The sequence below is a fragment of the Mixophyes fleayi genome, chromosome 3, assembly GCF_038048845.1.
Source record: "Mixophyes fleayi isolate aMixFle1 chromosome 3, aMixFle1.hap1, whole genome shotgun sequence".
Classification (NCBI taxonomy): domain Eukaryota; kingdom Metazoa; phylum Chordata; class Amphibia; order Anura; family Limnodynastidae; genus Mixophyes; species Mixophyes fleayi.
This window is the reverse complement of record NC_134404.1, coordinates 45,265,536-45,284,803: the sequence shown is the minus strand read 5'-3', so window position 1 is coordinate 45,284,803 and position 19,268 is coordinate 45,265,536. Positions and strand designations below refer to the sequence as shown.

Sequence of the window (19,268 nt, the reverse complement as noted above, 5' to 3'; positions counted from 1 at the left end):
ACAATCTGTTTGCAAAACCTTCCCAATAATCCTTTAGTAATAATAAAAACATGGCACTATTTTTGTTTTACCTAGAAAGCATACATCCCAGTGATATATAAAAAAAAACACCTGAGACATTTCACCCCCCGCGGAGGGATACAGGTTTTTTAATGCTCTATTTCCTTTGCTCTCTAACTGGAGCAGCCACAGGATTAGAAGCATAAAACCCAGAATGAGTCGAGGGCAGAAAAATGAGGTCTGTGAGGCTCTAATGTATTGGACATTACAGCTCTTGAGTGACAGGCAGCTGAGCCTATCAAGGGACGACTCTTCGGCAGAAAGGGGCGTATTCTGTCTCCATTCGCTCCACGGCTCAGCCCTGCTTCTGAACGGAGAGCAGCGGTTGACATTGAGTAGTGAGGCAGCGTAAGAGGCACACACTCAGGCACAAGGGAGAGATTCCCGGCCACGTAAGTACAACACCGTGGAAGATGATGTCTTGTTAAAAGGGATCGGCCGAAGCCATCCCTTTTTCTTTTTTCCTCTCCCTCCTACCTCTACAGAACCAGTTTCCTTTGATTTATATAGAGATATATCCTTTTATATTTTTCTGTTCCGTGCTATGAAAAAGGAAACGTTATTTTGCAAGGCAATCATCTCAAGCCCCGGACACAAAGCACCACCACCACCTCACAAGCTGCAATCTTCCTCTGCTGGAGTTTACATGAACCATCACATCGTGCAGTGAAGACCATTGATCTTCTCTTGTCCTTGATTGAACTTTCCTATGCGATTATCCCAGGGCTGCACAAGCTCTCAACCCTTGCACATTTGGCTATTGTTCACCCATCTGATTTACCACCTCAGTCGGTGCATGACTTGTTACTGCTTAACCCACTGCTGCTAAAATTCTACTATGCTCCTATACAGGACTATATAGCACATACAATTTCCCCTTTTGAATTGTCCTCGGGAAAGCTCCGCACGCCATCTACAGTTAACACCAAGTCAACTTTGTTTATTGTTACAAATAAAAGTCGCCGAGGTTCCCAGCGTTATGTTGCAGAGAAAATCTCAAATTGCGTCGCCTTTGAAAAATTGAAGATTATTATTTTTCTTGGAAGTCATATTTTTTTGGAAAAGAATTATATTAATAAAATAGTCGCCTCTATATTTTTGTTTTTAAAGCGATAGTTTGTTTTGCACAAGAACCGGATCGAACGTTCAGGTCTTCTAGAACGCTATTGTTTCATATTTGATAACTTAGCGCAACGTTCTAACTGCACCTCGCAAAGATCTCTTGACTGCTGCCTTACCCCAGAGCTCATTTCCCCCCTTATATAAAGCTATCCTAAATTAACATATATTCTTGATATATATATTTTGCATTGCACAACCTCCCATTCCTTTTTGACATTGTCGCTCCACAGATATATTGCTGATCGGTGATATTGGGAAAATCCTCCTTCCCCCTAAGAAAAAAAAAAAAGCACAAAACCCTCGATACACCCCAGCCTGGGATTTGGCTGCTCTCTCATACTCATGAACATACAAAGGTCGAACCCTATTACAATCACAAGGTATGGGAGATCGCGGAATAAAAACCAGGATTTTGAAGAGTTATCATCTATACGGTGTACTGAACCCAGCCAGAGCTTCAGCCCGAATCTCGGCTCCCCAAGCCCCCCAGAGACTCCCAACTCGTCGCATTGCGTTTCCTGCATTGGGAAATACTTATTGTTGGAGCCTCTGGAGGGAGACCACGTTTTTCGAGCAGTGCATCTGCATAGTGGAGAGGAACTGCTCTGCAAGGTAAATATAAAACCATCCTCATTATTATACCATACTCTTTATCCTTTTAACTTCTTTTGGAATAATGTAGCATTTTTAATTCATGGGTTCATTGTCATCTATTTTAGTGTTTCCATTAAAACAGATGTAGACATTACATTGGCATGGAGGAGGGGCAGAAGATCAGTCAATGAGTAGAAAGGTACAGACAAACTCCAAAATAATACATTTGGGAATACCCCCCAAAAAAGAGTCTGCAGGTGTGCACATAACTCCTGTTAGTTGGTACAAAGGTAACAAAAAACAAGACTGCTTTGATCTCTCATTTTCTAGTAGTTGCATTCTAGCTGTGGAAACAAAGCCCCTTTATTGCAGTACCTGGTGGCATCCAAGCAGTTATTCTAGATAAAATGAGCCATTGTACACAGATGAGCATCAATAGGTTCCCTTTGCTTTTCAAGTACTTGGCTCCATTATCGCTGTGTCTGTAATATTTGCAACATACATGAGAACTATTTTTTTTTTTTTCTCCTTTGCATGTCATTTTAGTTTTCCGTTTCCATTCATTGTTTTACATTTTCCAGTACACAACAAAAGGCATCTTGTGGAAATGCAACATCTAATCCGGTCTCTTCATTCATTCATAAACAATGGGGCATGAATGATGTAATTGTAAACTGTAGACAGCCATATAATTCCCTATGGAGGCTAATATGGCAATCCATTCTGAATCCTTTCAATGGAATACTTTATGTAATGCAATAAATGTATTTATAGGGGGGAGACTAATGTTAATCACCAGTTGTGAATGAGTCATATTTTACAGTGTTTATGAATGTCTTTCACTTTTGTTTGTATTTTTCCTTTATAAATGATAAAAAGTTTGCTGAAATAGAGTACTGAATTGCATAAGCTCCCCTCGGTGGCCGTGGTGCTATTATGCAAAATGTAACTTTATGCTGACATACCCAAATTAAATTGAATTTTCTAAATACATGTAAACTACACTTGTTCCTATGTATTGTTTTTGGTTTTGTTTTCCATGCACATTAAATGCTTTATTTTGGGAGAATATATCCTTTTTGACTAATTGTAGTGTAAAGAATTAATGAGGCCATATGGTTTAAGGATGTGATTCATATTTCTGCCACTTATTGCTAGATCTTCCAATACACGTGAGACTTCCATCTGCATCCAGTTTCTTATAATCTTTTTTTATATTTTTTTAACTCCTTTTTTTTTTTAATTTTGATTTTTTGTTTTTTGTTTTTTAGGTCTTTGATATACGCTGCTATCAGGAGTCATTAGCACCCTGTTTTAGTCTACCTATACACAGCAACATTAACCAAATAGCTGAAATAATTCTTGGAGAGACTAAAGCTTACGTGTTCTTTGAAAAAAGCCATGGGGACATGCATTCTTTTGTTCGTACCTGCAAAAAGCTCAAAGAGGAAGAGGCAGCCAGACTGTTTTATCAAATCGTGTCTGCTGTAGCACACTGTCACGATGGTGGAGTGGTACTGAGAGACCTTAAACTTAGAAAATTTGTTTTCAATGACGGAGAAAGGTAAGATTGACAAGTTTATAACTTATATAAATATGTATGTTATAATTTTTGTTATTTTTTTTTTTACATGTTAAACAGCCTAAACCTTATATTACCCCTGTTTTCATGTTATGTCAAACTGTCCACAGCATAGTAAGAAATCGCAAAACAAAGTTATTCTTTTGGTTTTCAGTGTTCATTACTTTTAGAACTCAGTGTTCCATAAAAATATATACTTTGTTTTTCAATGGATAAATATAAAAATTTTGTTGTGGCTTTCCAGTTGTTACTATTTTGAAACATTGTCATCTAATGCTTGCAACATCCACTAGTACAAAACAAATTCGCCTTTTTAGAGAGCAGGTTTAAGGCTATTTTTCTGTAATACCTTATTCGTGTGTATACTGAAATAAAAAGCCGAGGACCTGAGTAATCTCTCAAATGTGCAGACTGTGTGAAATGCAGTGTTTGTAAATTAAAGTGTAGGTTATACTGACCCAAACATGTATTGGGTCGCATATTGTACAAGATGGTACTTTGACGCAGATAATGGTACCAAGACAATGACCTAATTATACCTGCGTTCAGACTGACGCCTCCTGTGTATATTTAACCAAACTGTATTGAATTTCTTATGATCTAATTTACAGGGATAATGAGATTATGCCCATGAAGTTCCTGTACCAGTTTATTCAACTTTTTTGTTTATCAGGTTTTTTTCTTCAATATTCTAAACAGTGCAGGTTTTTAGATATGAGGCAATCAATCCTAAATTAATGAGATCTGACAAACTAAATGACCATTAATAATTGTCCAGGTCGGGCAGTATATAGACTGTAGAGCGGGGGTAGACAACCTGTGACTCTACAGGTGTAGAACAATGAGTCCTGCTGAGTTTTCTGTGGAGCAGAATTTGGCAACGTGTGTTGGGACACTAATTGGGGTCCTCTTGATTGTGTGATGTGCAATGCATTCTTATTTGAGGAGGTCCCAGAAAAATGCCACAGTGACATATGGGGGGGGGGGCGTCTCTGCTTTCTACACGGTTCTAGATATTGTGTCTAGCTTAGGTCGACTTGTGGACGGATTGGATTCGGTTGTCAGGTTCTCTGTTCTGACCGTTGTTACTGTCGTGTTCAACAAATACTTATGAAAGAAAAATATAATTTCCTCTTGTGTAAAGATAACGTGTGCAAGCTGGCCTGAGCAAACTGTTATAGTAATGGTCTATTTGGTGCCGTTTGAAAATTCAGCCTTTGTGGTTAAATATTCTGTGCATGCTCTGGGTAGACTGTAATGATGCATTGTATCTGTTGATGTGCATTATCTGTGTCAGCGATGAGTTTCTTTAATGTGCCTGTTGGTTCATTCAAGTGTGCTATTGTAACCTTTCCTGAAGCCAAGTACAGTCGTACAGTCTAGGAACACATGTAATGCAGAGCATATTTGACTCCTAATTGAAGAACATTGAGAACAGGAGCACAGCTGTTAAATGTTTCAAGAGCATAGGACAGTCCTGTATCGCTAAAGGTATCCACACACGGTGGTTCTGTGACCTCTAATTTGAAAATGTTTTCATTGAACCAAATTCACAGACCATTGTTTGATGGGCCTCATATAGTGGTTTAAGCACAGAAAATCATTGAATTATCATAATTAAGCAATCTTTCTACACAAATATTGTTTTCCAAGTACTGGATAATCAAATGTTCAAATTTGGATGATCCTATTTGTGTAAGACCTTTTTGATTAACATCTTTTGTTTGCTACAGATGCCATTAGCCATAATTGTGAGATCTTACCGAATAGGATCACACTGTGTGGGAGGGGATCTGTGTGTGTGTACGTGTGTGTGTACTACACTAGCGATGGTGCCTTGTGACTGGTTGCACAAGATCACTTCCCATGGTGTCTGTCCTTCTGTAATTGCCAATCTCCTATAGGATCAGTTACACTTTCTGTTGACTGTTACACCTGGCTGATCACCCTACATCTCTGCCTGACTGTAGACGGTGTGATGGACATAAGCTACACTTGCTTGTCACATTAGGGGCAGTTGGTTATTATTTATCAGAATGATCAAACTGTCACCAGTGAAGCTCACACTTTACACTGTTTTCATTTAAAGGTTTTTTTTTTGTATTTCTTTATGTGTTTGTGTTTAGCTTGATGTTTAATGTAGAGGCTGTTACTGTCTCTTGGGAAATCTGGAAATGCTGGGATGCTGCAGACTACTATCTCTACCCCCTTGAAAGTTCATATTTTTCCTTTTTAAATCCAACTATTTGAAGTGCATAATATTTAGTGTACGTTTTGAGGCTGTCCTTGTATGGTCTTGTTGAATCCTATTGCATACCAGTTTAAATCACCGTTTAATGTGCAGTAACGGTGACTAGGCAAAATTCACTTTTTGTTTTGACTGTGTGATCCATTTGAAATACTTCAGTGTCTAGAAGTTGTAAAAATTGTGTAGAACAGTGTGGGGAGGGATATAGAGGTGGATTAAAAAAATGTTGAACTTTTAAGACCAATGAGGAAACCTGGTGTAGAAATTCCACCAATTAGACCAGTTTGAAGTGCTGAATTCTTACTTTTTGCATCTTAAAGGACCAGTTTGGTTTAGCCAAACTTTTCAAGCTGACCGAATACAAATTAAATCATGTAACATCCCCTCTCTTCTCAAAGTATATAGCCATCCACACATGGGCCAATCCAATTGCACGATCCAGAAGTTTTGGTTGTTTGGCCAATCGGTCAGATAGCATTCGGCATAACTGAAACCTGTTGGTGTGGTCCGAAGATGACAGCACATAGAGGCCACATCTTCTGACCAGATTTACCAGTATGCCCAATCATGACCAGTGCTTGGACATTTATTTATATATATATATATATATAATATATTAACCCGTGCATGATACTCATGCATTCTAGTCAAATCAAGATACTTAAGGTCTTTAAAAAGGTTCTTGTCATGCATTTGGGCCTAGCCCAGGCCTCCTCAGGGGAAGATCGTTACTTCCCGACGCAAGCGCCCTTTTTAATGTGTGTTCATGAGGTAAAATTACCTCACGAAAATGAGTTTGACCCCTCAACTCGTAAATTTAGCCTTTACTACCCCTCCCACGGGGGGAAGGGGGGATGATGGAAGTTAACTGACTTGACTATTCTAATTTTTTTGTCAAATAATGTCAGTATACCAAATTTCAGGTCAATTGGATGAGCCCTTTCTGAGAAAATAGTTTTTTACACACACAAACACACACACTAACGCACGCCTCTACACATGTGTGTTCATGAGGTAAAATTACCTCACAAAAATGAGTTTGAGCCCTACCAAATTTCAGCCCTTTTTGAATTTTTTTCCCCACACACACTAAGAATTTAGTAGGTCAGTGTATAACTCTGCCCAGCAAGTGGCGCTGCAACTTGTTTTTTTTTTTTTTCCACACAGACGCCACTAAGCTTTTATATATTATATATATATATATATATATATATATATCTCATCAATGTTGATTTGAGCCACCCACTGCAGTATCTGGCCAAATGCAGGATTTCCCTTCTGATCTTGTAGCAAGTGTCACCATCATGACGCAGGACTATAATAAAGTTACCACATGTCAGTATAAGTAGGACTAGATGATCAGCAGATTCTGTAGTAAGTGTTGGTCTATGTCATTGTATCCAACCAATAAAAGTTCCTGCTGCTCTTGCTCATTGTTAAAGCCTAGGGCGAGAGTTCTCTGGATTCCTCTGCAGTTAACAATGCTTTTCTTGTGTCGTTTTATGTCCGTCAGCTGACTTTACTTATGGTATTGCTAACCTCTTTGACCTCACTCAAATTGAATAGAGTACAAACAGGCTAGAGGAAATTGTTAATCGGCTTTAGCCAAGAATATAATGTAATGTGGGTTACATAAAATAGAACAGTATTTTTGTGTGCGTTTCCTGGTCAGAGTAAAGTTTTTTTACGGTCTTCATAGTTGTAACCATTGGTTCTGTGTACATATAGGATTTAAATAGGGCTTTACAAATGAATTGCCCTTAAGACAATGTGGGTGGGCAGTGAGCTTGTTCCCATGTGCGTGAACTTCATTTGTTTAAAATAAAGACCAGACAATGTCCTCGCTGCAGACATCCCAGTTTGGTTTAGCCAACTTCCTTCATCACAATTCAAATATTGTACTAGTTATTTCATCATATGTGTTTAATTAAAATATTTATATATAATATTTATTTGTTTGGAGTAGTGCTGCCTATGTATGAGCTTTATATACCAAGAAGGTTGGTATCCATTCGTATTGCTAAATATTCAAAATAAATACTACACAGTGTTCTAGAGAAACTTTAGGAGCCAGGTAATCAAGTTGCTTTTAAAGAAAACATTGCTGCTGACTCTCGACACCCACAGCGTTTTTGGTTGCAATGGGAGAACCCATAGCATGGCTCCTTAAAATAATCTGTCGCTACATGGCAAGTTTCCTCTCTCCATATATTTAATTTCATTGCTGTGGTTCTCAAGTTTGTTCAAAATGCCCACAACCCTTTACCAAGACATGTTCTTATTTATATTGAACCCATGTCTAATGTTGGTAGAATGCAACGTGGCACACACCGCTTTAAGACGTTGCCCAAGCTGGTTGAACTGCATTCTGCTGACTGCATGTTTAATCCTATGGAAATGATAGTCCAAACTGCAATGTTAGTGTATGAACAAACAAGCTAAGTGGTGGGGGGGCATTGGCAGTGAATGAAGGATACGATGGAACCATTCAGATCAGCACATTCCTATATGAACAATGTGCAAATTTGATCATTGCTCAGCATTCTGTTTTGTATGTTGTGCTCTGCATAGCAAGCATTCTCGCCCCCATTTTTTTCTACTCTCGCACAGGTTGCCAATATTTTTCTTTTGTATAATATGGAATTGCTACATGTTGCAGGAAAATATTAAATATATTCATTGTTTGTATCTATCTATATATATATATATATATATATATATATATATATATATATATATTGGTTTTGTTTAGTTTTTTTTAGATGTTTGATTTTAGCTAATGAGCACAAGTACTCTTTCCCACAATGAGTTGTTTTGCATCCAATACAGTTTTGTTTTGTTTTTCATATGTTTTTGTGATGGTAGTTTTATGGTGAGATGTCAGTTCTACCAGATTTAGAAGCCTCTATTCTGCCAATTGTGTTGGTAAATTTGGCCCAATGATTACAGCACATTCTTAAATCTTAATTTAACAATCACTGCCCTGGTGTGATGGTGTAAGGTGTTTTTGTTTTGTTAACACTTGTTCAGATGGTGTTCTACAATCTACAACCTTCTTTGTTCTTATTCACTTTACAAAAAAAAATGTTAAATTATTTCCAATTTATTTTAAATGCTTCATTTTATTAATTAAGTGGGGTTTTTTTTTCTACCCGTACCAGATAGCAATCAGAGGACAGTTGGGATACTTTTACTTTAGTCTTCCCCGTGCCTTGTGTAGAGAAGCCCCGTCTAAGGCTACTGCCAGCAATAGACTTCACCAAGGGCTTTATTAAATGTGTGTATGGGGGGGGCCACCCTAAATCCGTTGCAAAAATCCAGAGAGAGGGAATTTATCCATTTGTTAAATAAACCTCTCACAACAGCAACACTTCACTCCTGCCTCCGCTCATACTCTCTTCACAAAGCCCACCTCCTTACGCTCGTACTTCACAAACAAAATGCATGTTGCCATTGAGCGGTCCTAAACGCTGCCACTATTCCGTAATGCTGATCATTCAGCACCACTTATATATACATCTGTCTCTCTCCTAGCATTTACTCTAATTTCACACACCTCTGCTATGGAGGGAAAGTCTGGATAAATGCAATACATTCGCCATCCACCGTTATTTATGCAGAGTTACTAAAGCTGAAATAGAAGTTGTATAGTATAAAATAGTTGTGGCTTCAGGAGACCCTGAAGATATTTGAGGCGATACGGACTTATTTACAACAAACTTCCTTTCAGTAATCCCATTGAAGGAAACTGTAGCCTCTGCCATGACTGAGAACAGTAACTTGCATTCAGCTGCACAACAAATGCAAATATTATTTAGCTGTAAAAAAAAAGACACATTCAATACTATGTGGTTATTTGCGAACACACAACTTTTAACTTGGGTTTTAGGTTTAGTGGTTTACACCAGCTGTGTGTATATCTATTATTATAATTTAAGCCTGAGGTCAAATAGTCATGAAATATCTAGATTGTTTATACTTCTCTCGCCATGAAGCGGTCTTTCACTCCCCTGTATCGGGTGGTGATGGGTGGGGGGGGGGGGGTTGACTTTAACGGGACAGGCACAGAATGACTGACATCTTTAACAGGCTTGCTCTACAGAAATGTACTGTGGATTCATACACAGAGCCTATTACAGTAATTGTCACAGCAACTTGCATTACTGCAGTCCTAGGTTTTTTTGTGTTTTACATTGGTATCAGATCCCATCAGGAAGCTGTCCCAAAGATGGGGGGAGGGCGGTAACCACTTCAACAAAACTGTTTTGGATTGTCTGGTAGCATTTACGTTATTTGTACATTTCTATAAATGCTCAGGACCACACTTGTGTGTGTGTGTGTGTGTGTGTGTGTGTGTGTGTGTGTGTTTTTGTTTTTTTGTTTTGTTTTTTATATTGCAGAGTGCTTTATTATTTCTATTCATTGACATGAGTAGATGCTGTCCAACCATTTAGTGTAGGAACTATTTTACCAAGTTAGTCTTCCTGTCCCCTTACACCATTCTGTTCCTAAATTCTCATTGCTTTTATACTCTGAGTTTGGATATTGCAAAATTTCAATTTCAAACCACGATAAGAAGTGATGGTCTTAATGTAATATTTACTAACCTTATGCCTTCCTGTTTTTATATATTTTTTTATTTGGATGACCCAAAACCAGCCACTCCAATTGACTATCGATTTAAGATCCGATGTTGATTGGCTTTGCCCCAGTGGCCATTCGGCTGAGGAGATTCTGCTATATAGTCTGTCATATAGCGTAGTCCCCTCTAACAGCTCTGTTAGGCATATTTGGCCCTCAAAACTGTTTTGGGGTCCCATTCCATTTTGGTAGAACTGTATAGAGTTTATATTAGTAGAATATTTACTTATGGGTATTTGATTAATAACCTGTAGTCCAGAGGATTCCAAACACCGGCAAGGAAAAAAAAGGAATCTAATTTTATGAAGCAAAAATATAAATAAAATTATATAATATTATTATTGTTTTAATGATACAAAGTATATCTGGCATTTGACTTTCAAGAGCTGCAACATGTAAAAGCATTAACAGCACTTTAGAGATGAAGCTGAATGCAAAATGTTTTCTATTACCAGTGGGGGGAAAACGACTAAAGTACATCAGTAATTCTTGGAGACGGAATCTACGTCTGCGTTTCCTGGGTAACAAGCAGGGAAATCCGTGGAAAAATAATTCTAAGATTTCTCTCATCAAGATGCCTCCCTCCTTTCCCTCTGTCTCAGAACACATGTATTTATGTGGAAATGGTGTGTATGGGGCTACTAGAAAGGGGTATTTTTTAAAAAAAATAAAATAAATAAAATTATTTTAATCATATTTTCGAGCCTTTAACGGCTAGAATACCTGAATTAGGAAAAAAAAAATTAAACTTGATGTGTGGTCTGTGTTAATGGGTTCATAAACTGAGTTGTTGATCTGTGAAATAGTTTTCTAATCATTTCATTGATCAAGTTGTTTTCGTTACTCTGTAGAGTGCTGAATGCACTGATTGAATTCCTGTATCTAAGTGCCTTTTGTCTTGCATGGGGTTCCCTGTCTGTTTCCATGGATACAAAGATGCATTTCCTGTTTCTGAGTGCAGCGACTGACTCTGATAGAAGCTTCTGCGGTTTCATTCGCCACTAATGGGAAGGCATTCACAGGCTCAATTGCTTCCTCTTTTGACATGCTCATGACTTCAGGACAGCAACTAAATCTAATCAAGCAATCATAGTAGTGACCTAGATGGATGTATGTATGTATGTATGTCTATCTATCGTATATATATGTGTGTGTGTTTTAGTGATGGTTTGAACTGCGTTTTTATTAAGCCCTATTGTTTTTCTGCTTCTATTTTGTTTACTCTGGCACTGTTTGTTATGCAGATCTGTACTACACCTGTTTAATGTTTTTTGTTTTTTAACTTTATGTTTTATTTTGTATTCCAGAACTCGAGTGAAGCTGGAAAGCCTGGAAGATGCTTACATTTTAACAGGAAACGATGACTCCCTTTCAGACAAACATGGTTGCCCAGCCTACGTGAGTCCAGAAATACTGAATACAAGCGGCAGCTACTCTGGCAAAGCCGCCGATGTGTGGAGTCTAGGTGTCATGCTCTACACCATGTTGGTTGGACGTTATCCATTCCATGACATTGAGCCTAGTTCCCTGTTCAGCAAAATACGTCGTGGGCAGTTTAACATTCCAGAGACCCTATCGCCTAAGGCAAAATGCCTAATACGTAGCATACTTCGTCGGGAGCCATCGGAAAGGCTAACGTCTCAAGAAATTTTGGACCATCCTTGGTTTGCCACAGATTTCAATGCATTGAGTTCAGGATTTGGTGTTAAGGAAGTATCAGATCAACTGGTGCCTGATGTCAATATGGATGAGGAAACGGACCCGTTTTTTAACTGAGCACAAAACTTTCGGTACTTGAGCTGACCATGGCCACATGAAGGAGACCTTCCAGACTGTAGTATTCAAAATCAGTATTGTCCCAGAATAGTAGTTTGTGAAAGGCTACTCTGGGCTTCTTGGTTTTGAGAAGACAAGTCTACAAGGAACTGCTCTACACATGTAGCATTGAGGCTGCTATACAGTTATTCTTTATTTTGTTTGTTTGTTTTTTTTTGTTTTTCCTAAATAATTAGCATGGATCAGTTGTAGCTTGACCCTGTTTGGAGCCAAGGAGGCTGTACAAGCCAATTCCAGTGCAGCTTTGTCACTCCTGTTAATAGCAAACTTGTCAATTATTTGCCACGCCCACCTTGGCATCGCACTGTTACAGAATTTTCTTGTGCCATTGTTCAGGGAAGGTACAATTGGCTATTACTTTTTTATACGTGTGCCAAAAATGGTACAGTAAGCTATAGAAAAGTAAAACTACGTTTGATGCACTGACATAAATAGTGGGTGCTAAACGCAGAATTAGTGTTATTGGTTTTTGTTTTTTCCCTTCCAATTTTGAGCTCTTATTTTGTCTAATTACAAACTACTTAATATTCCTGTCAGGAAATGACATTTTAATGCTTTGTTCCCTTTAGGGGAAGTAATTCATTTAACAAGCTGTTCTGTTTTCTGTTAAATGGTTTGCAACAGGAAGCTGTTATAATTCAAACTACCAGATGCATTATTGCTATGCTAATGGGAGGACAATATTACCATTGGAAAAATAAACAGGGTTTTGATATACTGGCTTCCACATTTGCCATCTTGCACTTATAGCCAGGAACGTATATATGGGGAAAAAAAGCTGCAGAACCATTTTTTTTTTTAAAGGATGGTTGTTTATTTTCTCGCCATTATTCCTTTTTTTTTTTTTTTTCTTCCTCATTGAAATAATTCATCATCAAGGGAGAGTTTATTTTAAGGTAACATTTCAAGGAAAATAGTTTTTATAAGCTTATGACTACCCAGTAAGGAACTCCTTTCCCATAATCCCTTGCATGGACAAGCATTAAAGTGTACCTTTTGTATTGTCAAGAATTATTTATTTTCATGAACATGTCACAGTAGTGATGTATTAAGCCAGTACTTCAATTAAATTACGGGTTGACTTACAATGACTTATTACATGCTGTACACCTTTCCTTTTTCCTGTGTGTATTTTGGCACTTCTCATTTTTTTTTTTATTTTTTTTTTTTCCTTTCTATTTTTTATTTTTATAGCTTGTAATAAATGAGACCTGGCATTTCTTCCCACCCTCACCACCTCTATATTGCTATATAATAAAATATAAGCATTAATATTTGTGTTTTTTCCTGTACCTCAGTTGTTCCGATTTTTAAACTTGCTTGTATCTGTTCTGTGAAATGGTCGTTTTTTTGGGTAGGTACATGTAGACTCTGTAAGTATGTAAATGTTACTTGAATTTGTGCTTACTTGTAGTATGTGGCATGTGCGTACAGCTACTTGGCATATGAATTCTGGGACACGGTTTGCCTGCCCTATGGGAAGACTTTTTTAAATTCCTTTTTTTGCTCTCATTTACTACGGACAATATACTTTTTTTTTTTTTTTTTTGACTAAAATATGACAAAACTGCAGCTGAACTTGGTTTTGTTTTGGTATCTGTAGTAAAAGCAGTGGTAAAGAACACTGAAGATGGTGCTGTGTCAGAAGGACTTTACACTTTATATTTTGTTTTTTTCCCCCCCTTGCTCCGCCCCATTTCATTTCTCCAATCTTTTAGTTTCTTATAAGGTGAGTGACTGGTGATAAAAAATGCATGGTGAGGTATTTTACCTCTGGTGCTTTGAATGTTATGTATTTGGTTTAATGTTTTTGTCCTAATCTTCAATAAATTGTGCATATTTAACTAAAACCCACTTCACGTTTTTTTTTATTAATGATTATTCATAATTAATAGAAGGTTGTTTGTTGTATAGATGGGGGTTAACTGCTTTCTATGGCAACGGTGGGCAGCTGGCGGCCCACCGGACCTTCGCCTTTGGTTCTTATCGGAATGACTTCCGCATCACATGACCTCTGCACAGAACAGGAAGGTCATGTGACCTACCCGGAGGAGGGGGGGGGGGGGGGGAAGTGTACTGTGCTCTTCCTCAGTGCAACCCCTTTCACGTTACCCCCTCCCCGTTCTCAAAAACTCTGCACTGAACCAGTGTAACCTGTTTAAAAGTTCAAGCCCTCACTTAAGCAAATGCAGCTGCAGTGAGGCACCTTTAATAATGTGACTGTCATTAATAAGACTTCAGAGATAATTAGATTGCCACATAGCTTTGTGACCTATTTGTTGGGTGCACTAGACTACCTTTGCTTTCACTATTTTGGCTCTGCCTAAGAAGTAGACTCTTGGGACCAAATGTTAACATTTTCGACTCCTCTGGTCAAGAAATATTGCTAATTCAAGTGCTAAGACAATGTTATCTATCTTGATTCATTTAACACAGACTAGTATTCCTCACTTGCAGTGCTGGTTCATATCGGACATATAAGCACGGTAAGAAGGGGTCCTGCGCTATTTATGCATTTTTAGCGGTACAGAATATACAGTGTGTGCAACTATTTGGTCTTTCGGCTGACACAGGATTATTATTTATTGCTGATGCTAACCGAGCCAAATCCAATATGCAGTTATTTCTAATGGCAAAAGTACATTTTGCAGCAAATTTTTTTTTTTTAATTAAAAAATAAAAAGCATATATCAAATCTATTAACATGCTGGTGGTATTGTAGGTATCCGGTCATCTGTCAACTGGCTCTGAGAAAAATAGTGTTGCCCATACCAGTCAATCAGACTGTATGTAAATATAATTTAGTTCCTTGTGGGAACAAAAAGCAAACATCTGGTTGCTATGGATATTGCCCCCCTGTTTCTACCTATCCCCTGTTTCAACAGTTTTCATAAGTGTCACACAATGGGCTAGATTTACTAAACTGCGGGTTTGAAAAAGTGGAGATGTTGCCTATAGAAACAATCAGATTATATCTATCTTTTAATATATTCTACAAAATCAAGTGAATCTGGTTGCTATAGGCAACTTCTCCACTTTTCAAACCTGCAGTACAGTAAATATACCCCCTATGTGTTTTAATAGCAAAACCGACATTTGTAATAACTTTTTCTAAAATACCTAGAGGTATCTTCCTTTCCCTAATACCAGAATGAATCTGAGTCTGGATACTTAACCTTATTGGTATAATGAAGTAATACCAGCAGGAATGGTTTGCCTGGTTTAAAGAAAGATGTGTAAATAATATAGTAATGCTAGTAATACTTTTTTTAATTCATGCAGACAGATACACTCAATCAGTGGTGAACATTAATTTTGGAGGATTTGTCCCATAAAATAATCTGCTTTAATCAGTGCCTGATCAGCCAATAGGCTGACCAGGCTGCAGCCTGGGGCGCTGGAGCCAGGGGGGGGGGGGGCGCAGCAACGCCAAGATGTTTTTTTTTTTCTAAATGTGGCAGCCGGATTCATCGGGACCGCCCCTGGTCTAAAGGAGCGGTCCCGACTGTCACTATCACATGGTACAGTGTGGCCGCAGGCGCTTCTTACTCTGGTCACGTGAGATCAGGACTTCCACATCTCACGTGACCAGAGTAAGAAGCGCCCGCGGCCACACTGACAGGCGCCTAGCAGCGATCGCTGCCAGACTGCCTGTCATACACAGCGCTGAAGAGAGGACTCCACAGCAGGTAAGTCCGTTCTAATGTCTCGGGGGGGGGGGGGGAGGAGGAGGGGCACCAGATGGGCAGGTGAGCAGGATAAAGGTGACAGGTGTGGTGGCTGGATAGGGGGGAGGGGGGGGGCTACAGCTGAAATAGCCTAGGGCGGCCGGAACCCTTAATCGCGCCCTAGCTTTAATAAAGATCCAGCAATACTTCAAAAGGCTAAAAATAATTACTTGTACATCCTGATGATCTGTGCATTCTGCAATTAAAAATTCTGTAGTACTGCCTCCAGAAAACATCCATTGGTTTAATAGGAAACAAACCTGTGTTGAAAAGATATGTATCATAATATCTGTAGGTTATAAGTTTCTGAAAATATCCAACTGACCTTAATAATAAAGCGGTAATTATTACATGTTTCCAAAATTTCTGTGGAAGGTGCGTGTGGAAGGTTGTCCTGCTAATCGTGAAACGTACCGTTGTTCAAGAATTGTGATCCACAGCAAAATTGCCCAAAAGACAATTACATATAAAGAACATGCATACACATATTTTGGCATAAATTTACCTAGTGCTTGTTTACTCTTCTGTGAAATAGAAACTGATCCAACTGGTGTAGTGTGCACACTGCAAAATGGTAAGATTTTGACTTCTGTTGCAAGCTCTTTATACGAAAAGCTGTTAAGTGGAGTCCAAATATTTTAGACAAGCTAGAGACAGGTATATGCTGGGTGTAGTGCGCAGGTAGACATCGTCTTGCTTGCTCATTACTGAATTATGTGGGGAATTTCCCTGGACCCTTTTACGCTCGACTGTAGGGTTCCAGGATTATATAGAGTACCCACAAGCCAAATTCTATCCTGCCCTTTCTTCCTGATCTCGATTCCCGACCGTGGCCTTATCTGTGTGGAGTTTGTATGTTCTCCCTGTGTTTTACATGGGTTTCCTCTGACACTTTCAAAAAATACTAGTAGGTTAATTGGTTGCTATTAAATTGCCTTTAGTCTCTGTGTGTGTGTGTGTGTGTTAGGGGATTTAGACTGTAAGCCCCAATGGGGCAGGGACTCATGTGAGTTCTCTGTACAGCTCTGCGGAATTAGTGGCGCTATATAAATAGATGATGATCTCACAACTTCAGGCCTGCCCGATAGCTACTTGGCCCTTCAACATCACCAGTGTGGGAAGATGAGGTGCACACAAAGGACTCTGCTTTCTGCTTGTGACCGACTTGCAAACTGAGCCTTCTGGGGGCCTGAACTAATCATGAACCCAAATAGCACAGGTAATGGTGTTTCAGGTCTAGGGGCTCTCATAATTCAGATAAGGGAGCTATAGTTGGATGAAGGGATTACTTTTCAAAATGTATCATGCAAAGGTGGAATTTTTTGTCGGTAAATGTGTGTATGTGTATGTATATACGTATGTGTGTATACCGTCAACATTAGCAATTGAACTAGAAAATTGCTCAAGGGTATAGTGCTCTCTCTTTCATGGTGTCTGGTTGGAGAGGAATGTGCATGGCCCTTTCTCCGGTACATGGGAACTGTAGAGCTCCGAAACCGTTACATGCAGTGTCTTCAGAGCTTGTGGCTAGAGGAGTATCCTACTCTCAATTCAACACCCACATTATGGGAGTGGTATAAACATTGCCCCCCCCTTTTTTTTTTTTTTTTAAATCTGGAAAAGCATGATGACCTTAAATGTTCCCCCACTGCGATTCGGCCTAAATATGTCGACATAGCCACAAAGGGAATGGTGTTCTTTACTTTTTTCTGTATCCTAAATTTTATTGGCTGTATGTATATTTCCTCCCCTTAACTGCTTAATCCATACAACATATAAAAATAAGATTATTAGTCTTGTAAAGTGTTTTTGTTGTCGAACATACTGTAAAGGGATTCACATCAGTTAACTAAGAACCAGCCAACAAAATTTCTTCCTCTATGAGGAGTTTGTATGTTCTCCCCGTGTTTGCGTGGGTTTCCTCCCACACTCCAAACACATACTGGTAGGTTAGTTGGCTGCTAACAAATTGACCCAAGTCTGTGTTAGGGAATTTAGACTGTAATCCTCAATGGGGCAGGGACTGATGTGAATGAGTTCTCTGTACAGTGCTGCAGAATTACTGGCGCTATATAAATAAATAAGTCCTGTAAGTTGCAAGGTGGTGTCTCCATTTTCCAGCACATCCTACAGATGCTCGATCAGGTTGAGATCTGTGGAATTTGGAGGCCGAATCGACACCTTGGACTCTTTGAGGAACGTGACAAACGTTTCCTGAATAATTTTTGGAGGGTAACCGTGCACATTATCCTGATTAAAGAGGCCGTTGCAGTGAAGGGGTAGTTGGTCTGCACCAATGTTTAGATAAGTGGTAGGTGTTAAAGTAACATCTAAGGTTTCCCAGCAGAGCATTGCCAAGGACATCAATCTGCCTTCGCTAGCTTGCCTATGCATACCGGAACACCCCACAACACCTGCCGTTTTGGAGATGCTCTGATCCAATCGTCTAGCCATCACAAGTTGGCTCTTGTCAAAATTGCTCAGATCAATAAGCTTGCTCATTTTTATCCTGCTTCCAGCACATCAACTTCAAGAACTTACTGCTCACTTGATGCCTAATATATCCCACCCCTTGAAATGTGCCATTGTAATGAGATAATCAATGTTTTTAACTTCACTTGTCAGTGGTTTTAAAGTTGTGGCTGATCAGTGTATACAACCATTTAGTATAAAACCATAAATGTTTGCGGCAAAAATTTGTAGTAAAGATCTGCAAATGGCTATCATTTTATCGTCATGTTTGGATTGTTTTTTTTTTGCTTTTTTTTAAAGTTTAGTAGAATAGCTATGAGAAACAAGTATGCTTATCTATATATTAATAGCATAAGTGTTACTTTTATGACTGACTTATTTCTATGATGCCTTTGTTTGAGTTGTAATTGGCTACATCATTTCGGAGTTATTTTGAGAAACGTCTGGCCGTCATTTACAACTATGCATTACCATTGTCCTCTGGAAAATGTGGCAGTTGGCAATACACCTGTGCACCTGCTGTGTGATTTAGAAACTGACAGTGAACTCTCCCTGTACACCTGCTGGGTGGTCTGGAAACTGTGACAGCTATTTGCAGCCACATATATTGGCACGTTTTCCCGGGGCCTCAATCACGGACTGCTGTTATTTCATTATTCACTTATCCTCTCTTTGTTTACAACAAACATGCCAAGAGACTGCCGTTAAGGACATCGACGTGGTGGAACTCTTGCAGGTCTCATAGTGCATACAGTTCAAAGATCATAAATTAAGGCAACACTTTCAACAAAACTTCAAACAGTGATGGGGGAATGAGTTGGAGGGGGTAAGGGAGGGGAGACACAAGCCCAAGGCCTTATTGAACGAAGAGACACATCTTCCTCTTCCTCAGGACTGTCCATGGTGTTATAGTTTCGTAGTAGGCTGTGGATCAGCCTGCAAGAGTCCTGGATGGTCGTCCTCTCCCTTTTCAAGATGAGGCGAT

The 19,268-nt window shown here is 39.0% G+C and overlaps 1 protein-coding gene across 2 annotated transcripts; it reads left to right on the top strand.

Annotated features, from left to right (window-relative positions):
- The first annotated feature begins 382 nt into the window (after positions 1-382).
- Positions 383-13,933, top strand: TRIB2 (tribbles pseudokinase 2). 2 transcript variants are annotated; one of them, XM_075201416.1, is made up of 4 exons: positions 393-452; positions 1,413-1,794; positions 3,048-3,340; positions 11,555-13,933. In XM_075201416.1, the coding sequence occupies exons 2-4, from the start codon at positions 1,525-1,527 to the stop codon at positions 12,021-12,023; spliced, it is 1,032 nt and encodes a 343-aa protein (XP_075057517.1). In that variant the 5' UTR covers positions 393-452; positions 1,413-1,524; the 3' UTR covers positions 12,024-13,933. The 2 variants fall into 2 exon arrangements, with proteins under 2 accessions (XP_075057516.1, XP_075057517.1); XM_075201415.1 differs by having other exon boundaries at positions 383-1,794.
- The last annotated feature ends 5,335 nt before the right edge of the window (positions 13,934-19,268 follow it).

Coding starts and splice junctions, on each gene's coding strand:
- TRIB2 (XM_075201415.1), top strand. CDS start 1,525: ATGAACATACAAAGGTCGAACCCTATTACAATCACAAGGTATGGGAGA. Junction 1,795..3,047: donor GAGAGGAACTGCTCTGCAAG/GTAAATATAAAA, acceptor TTTGTTTTTTAG/GTCTTTGATATACGCTGCTA. Junction 3,341..11,554: donor GTTTTCAATGACGGAGAAAG/GTAAGATTGACA, acceptor TTTGTATTCCAG/AACTCGAGTGAAGCTGGAAA.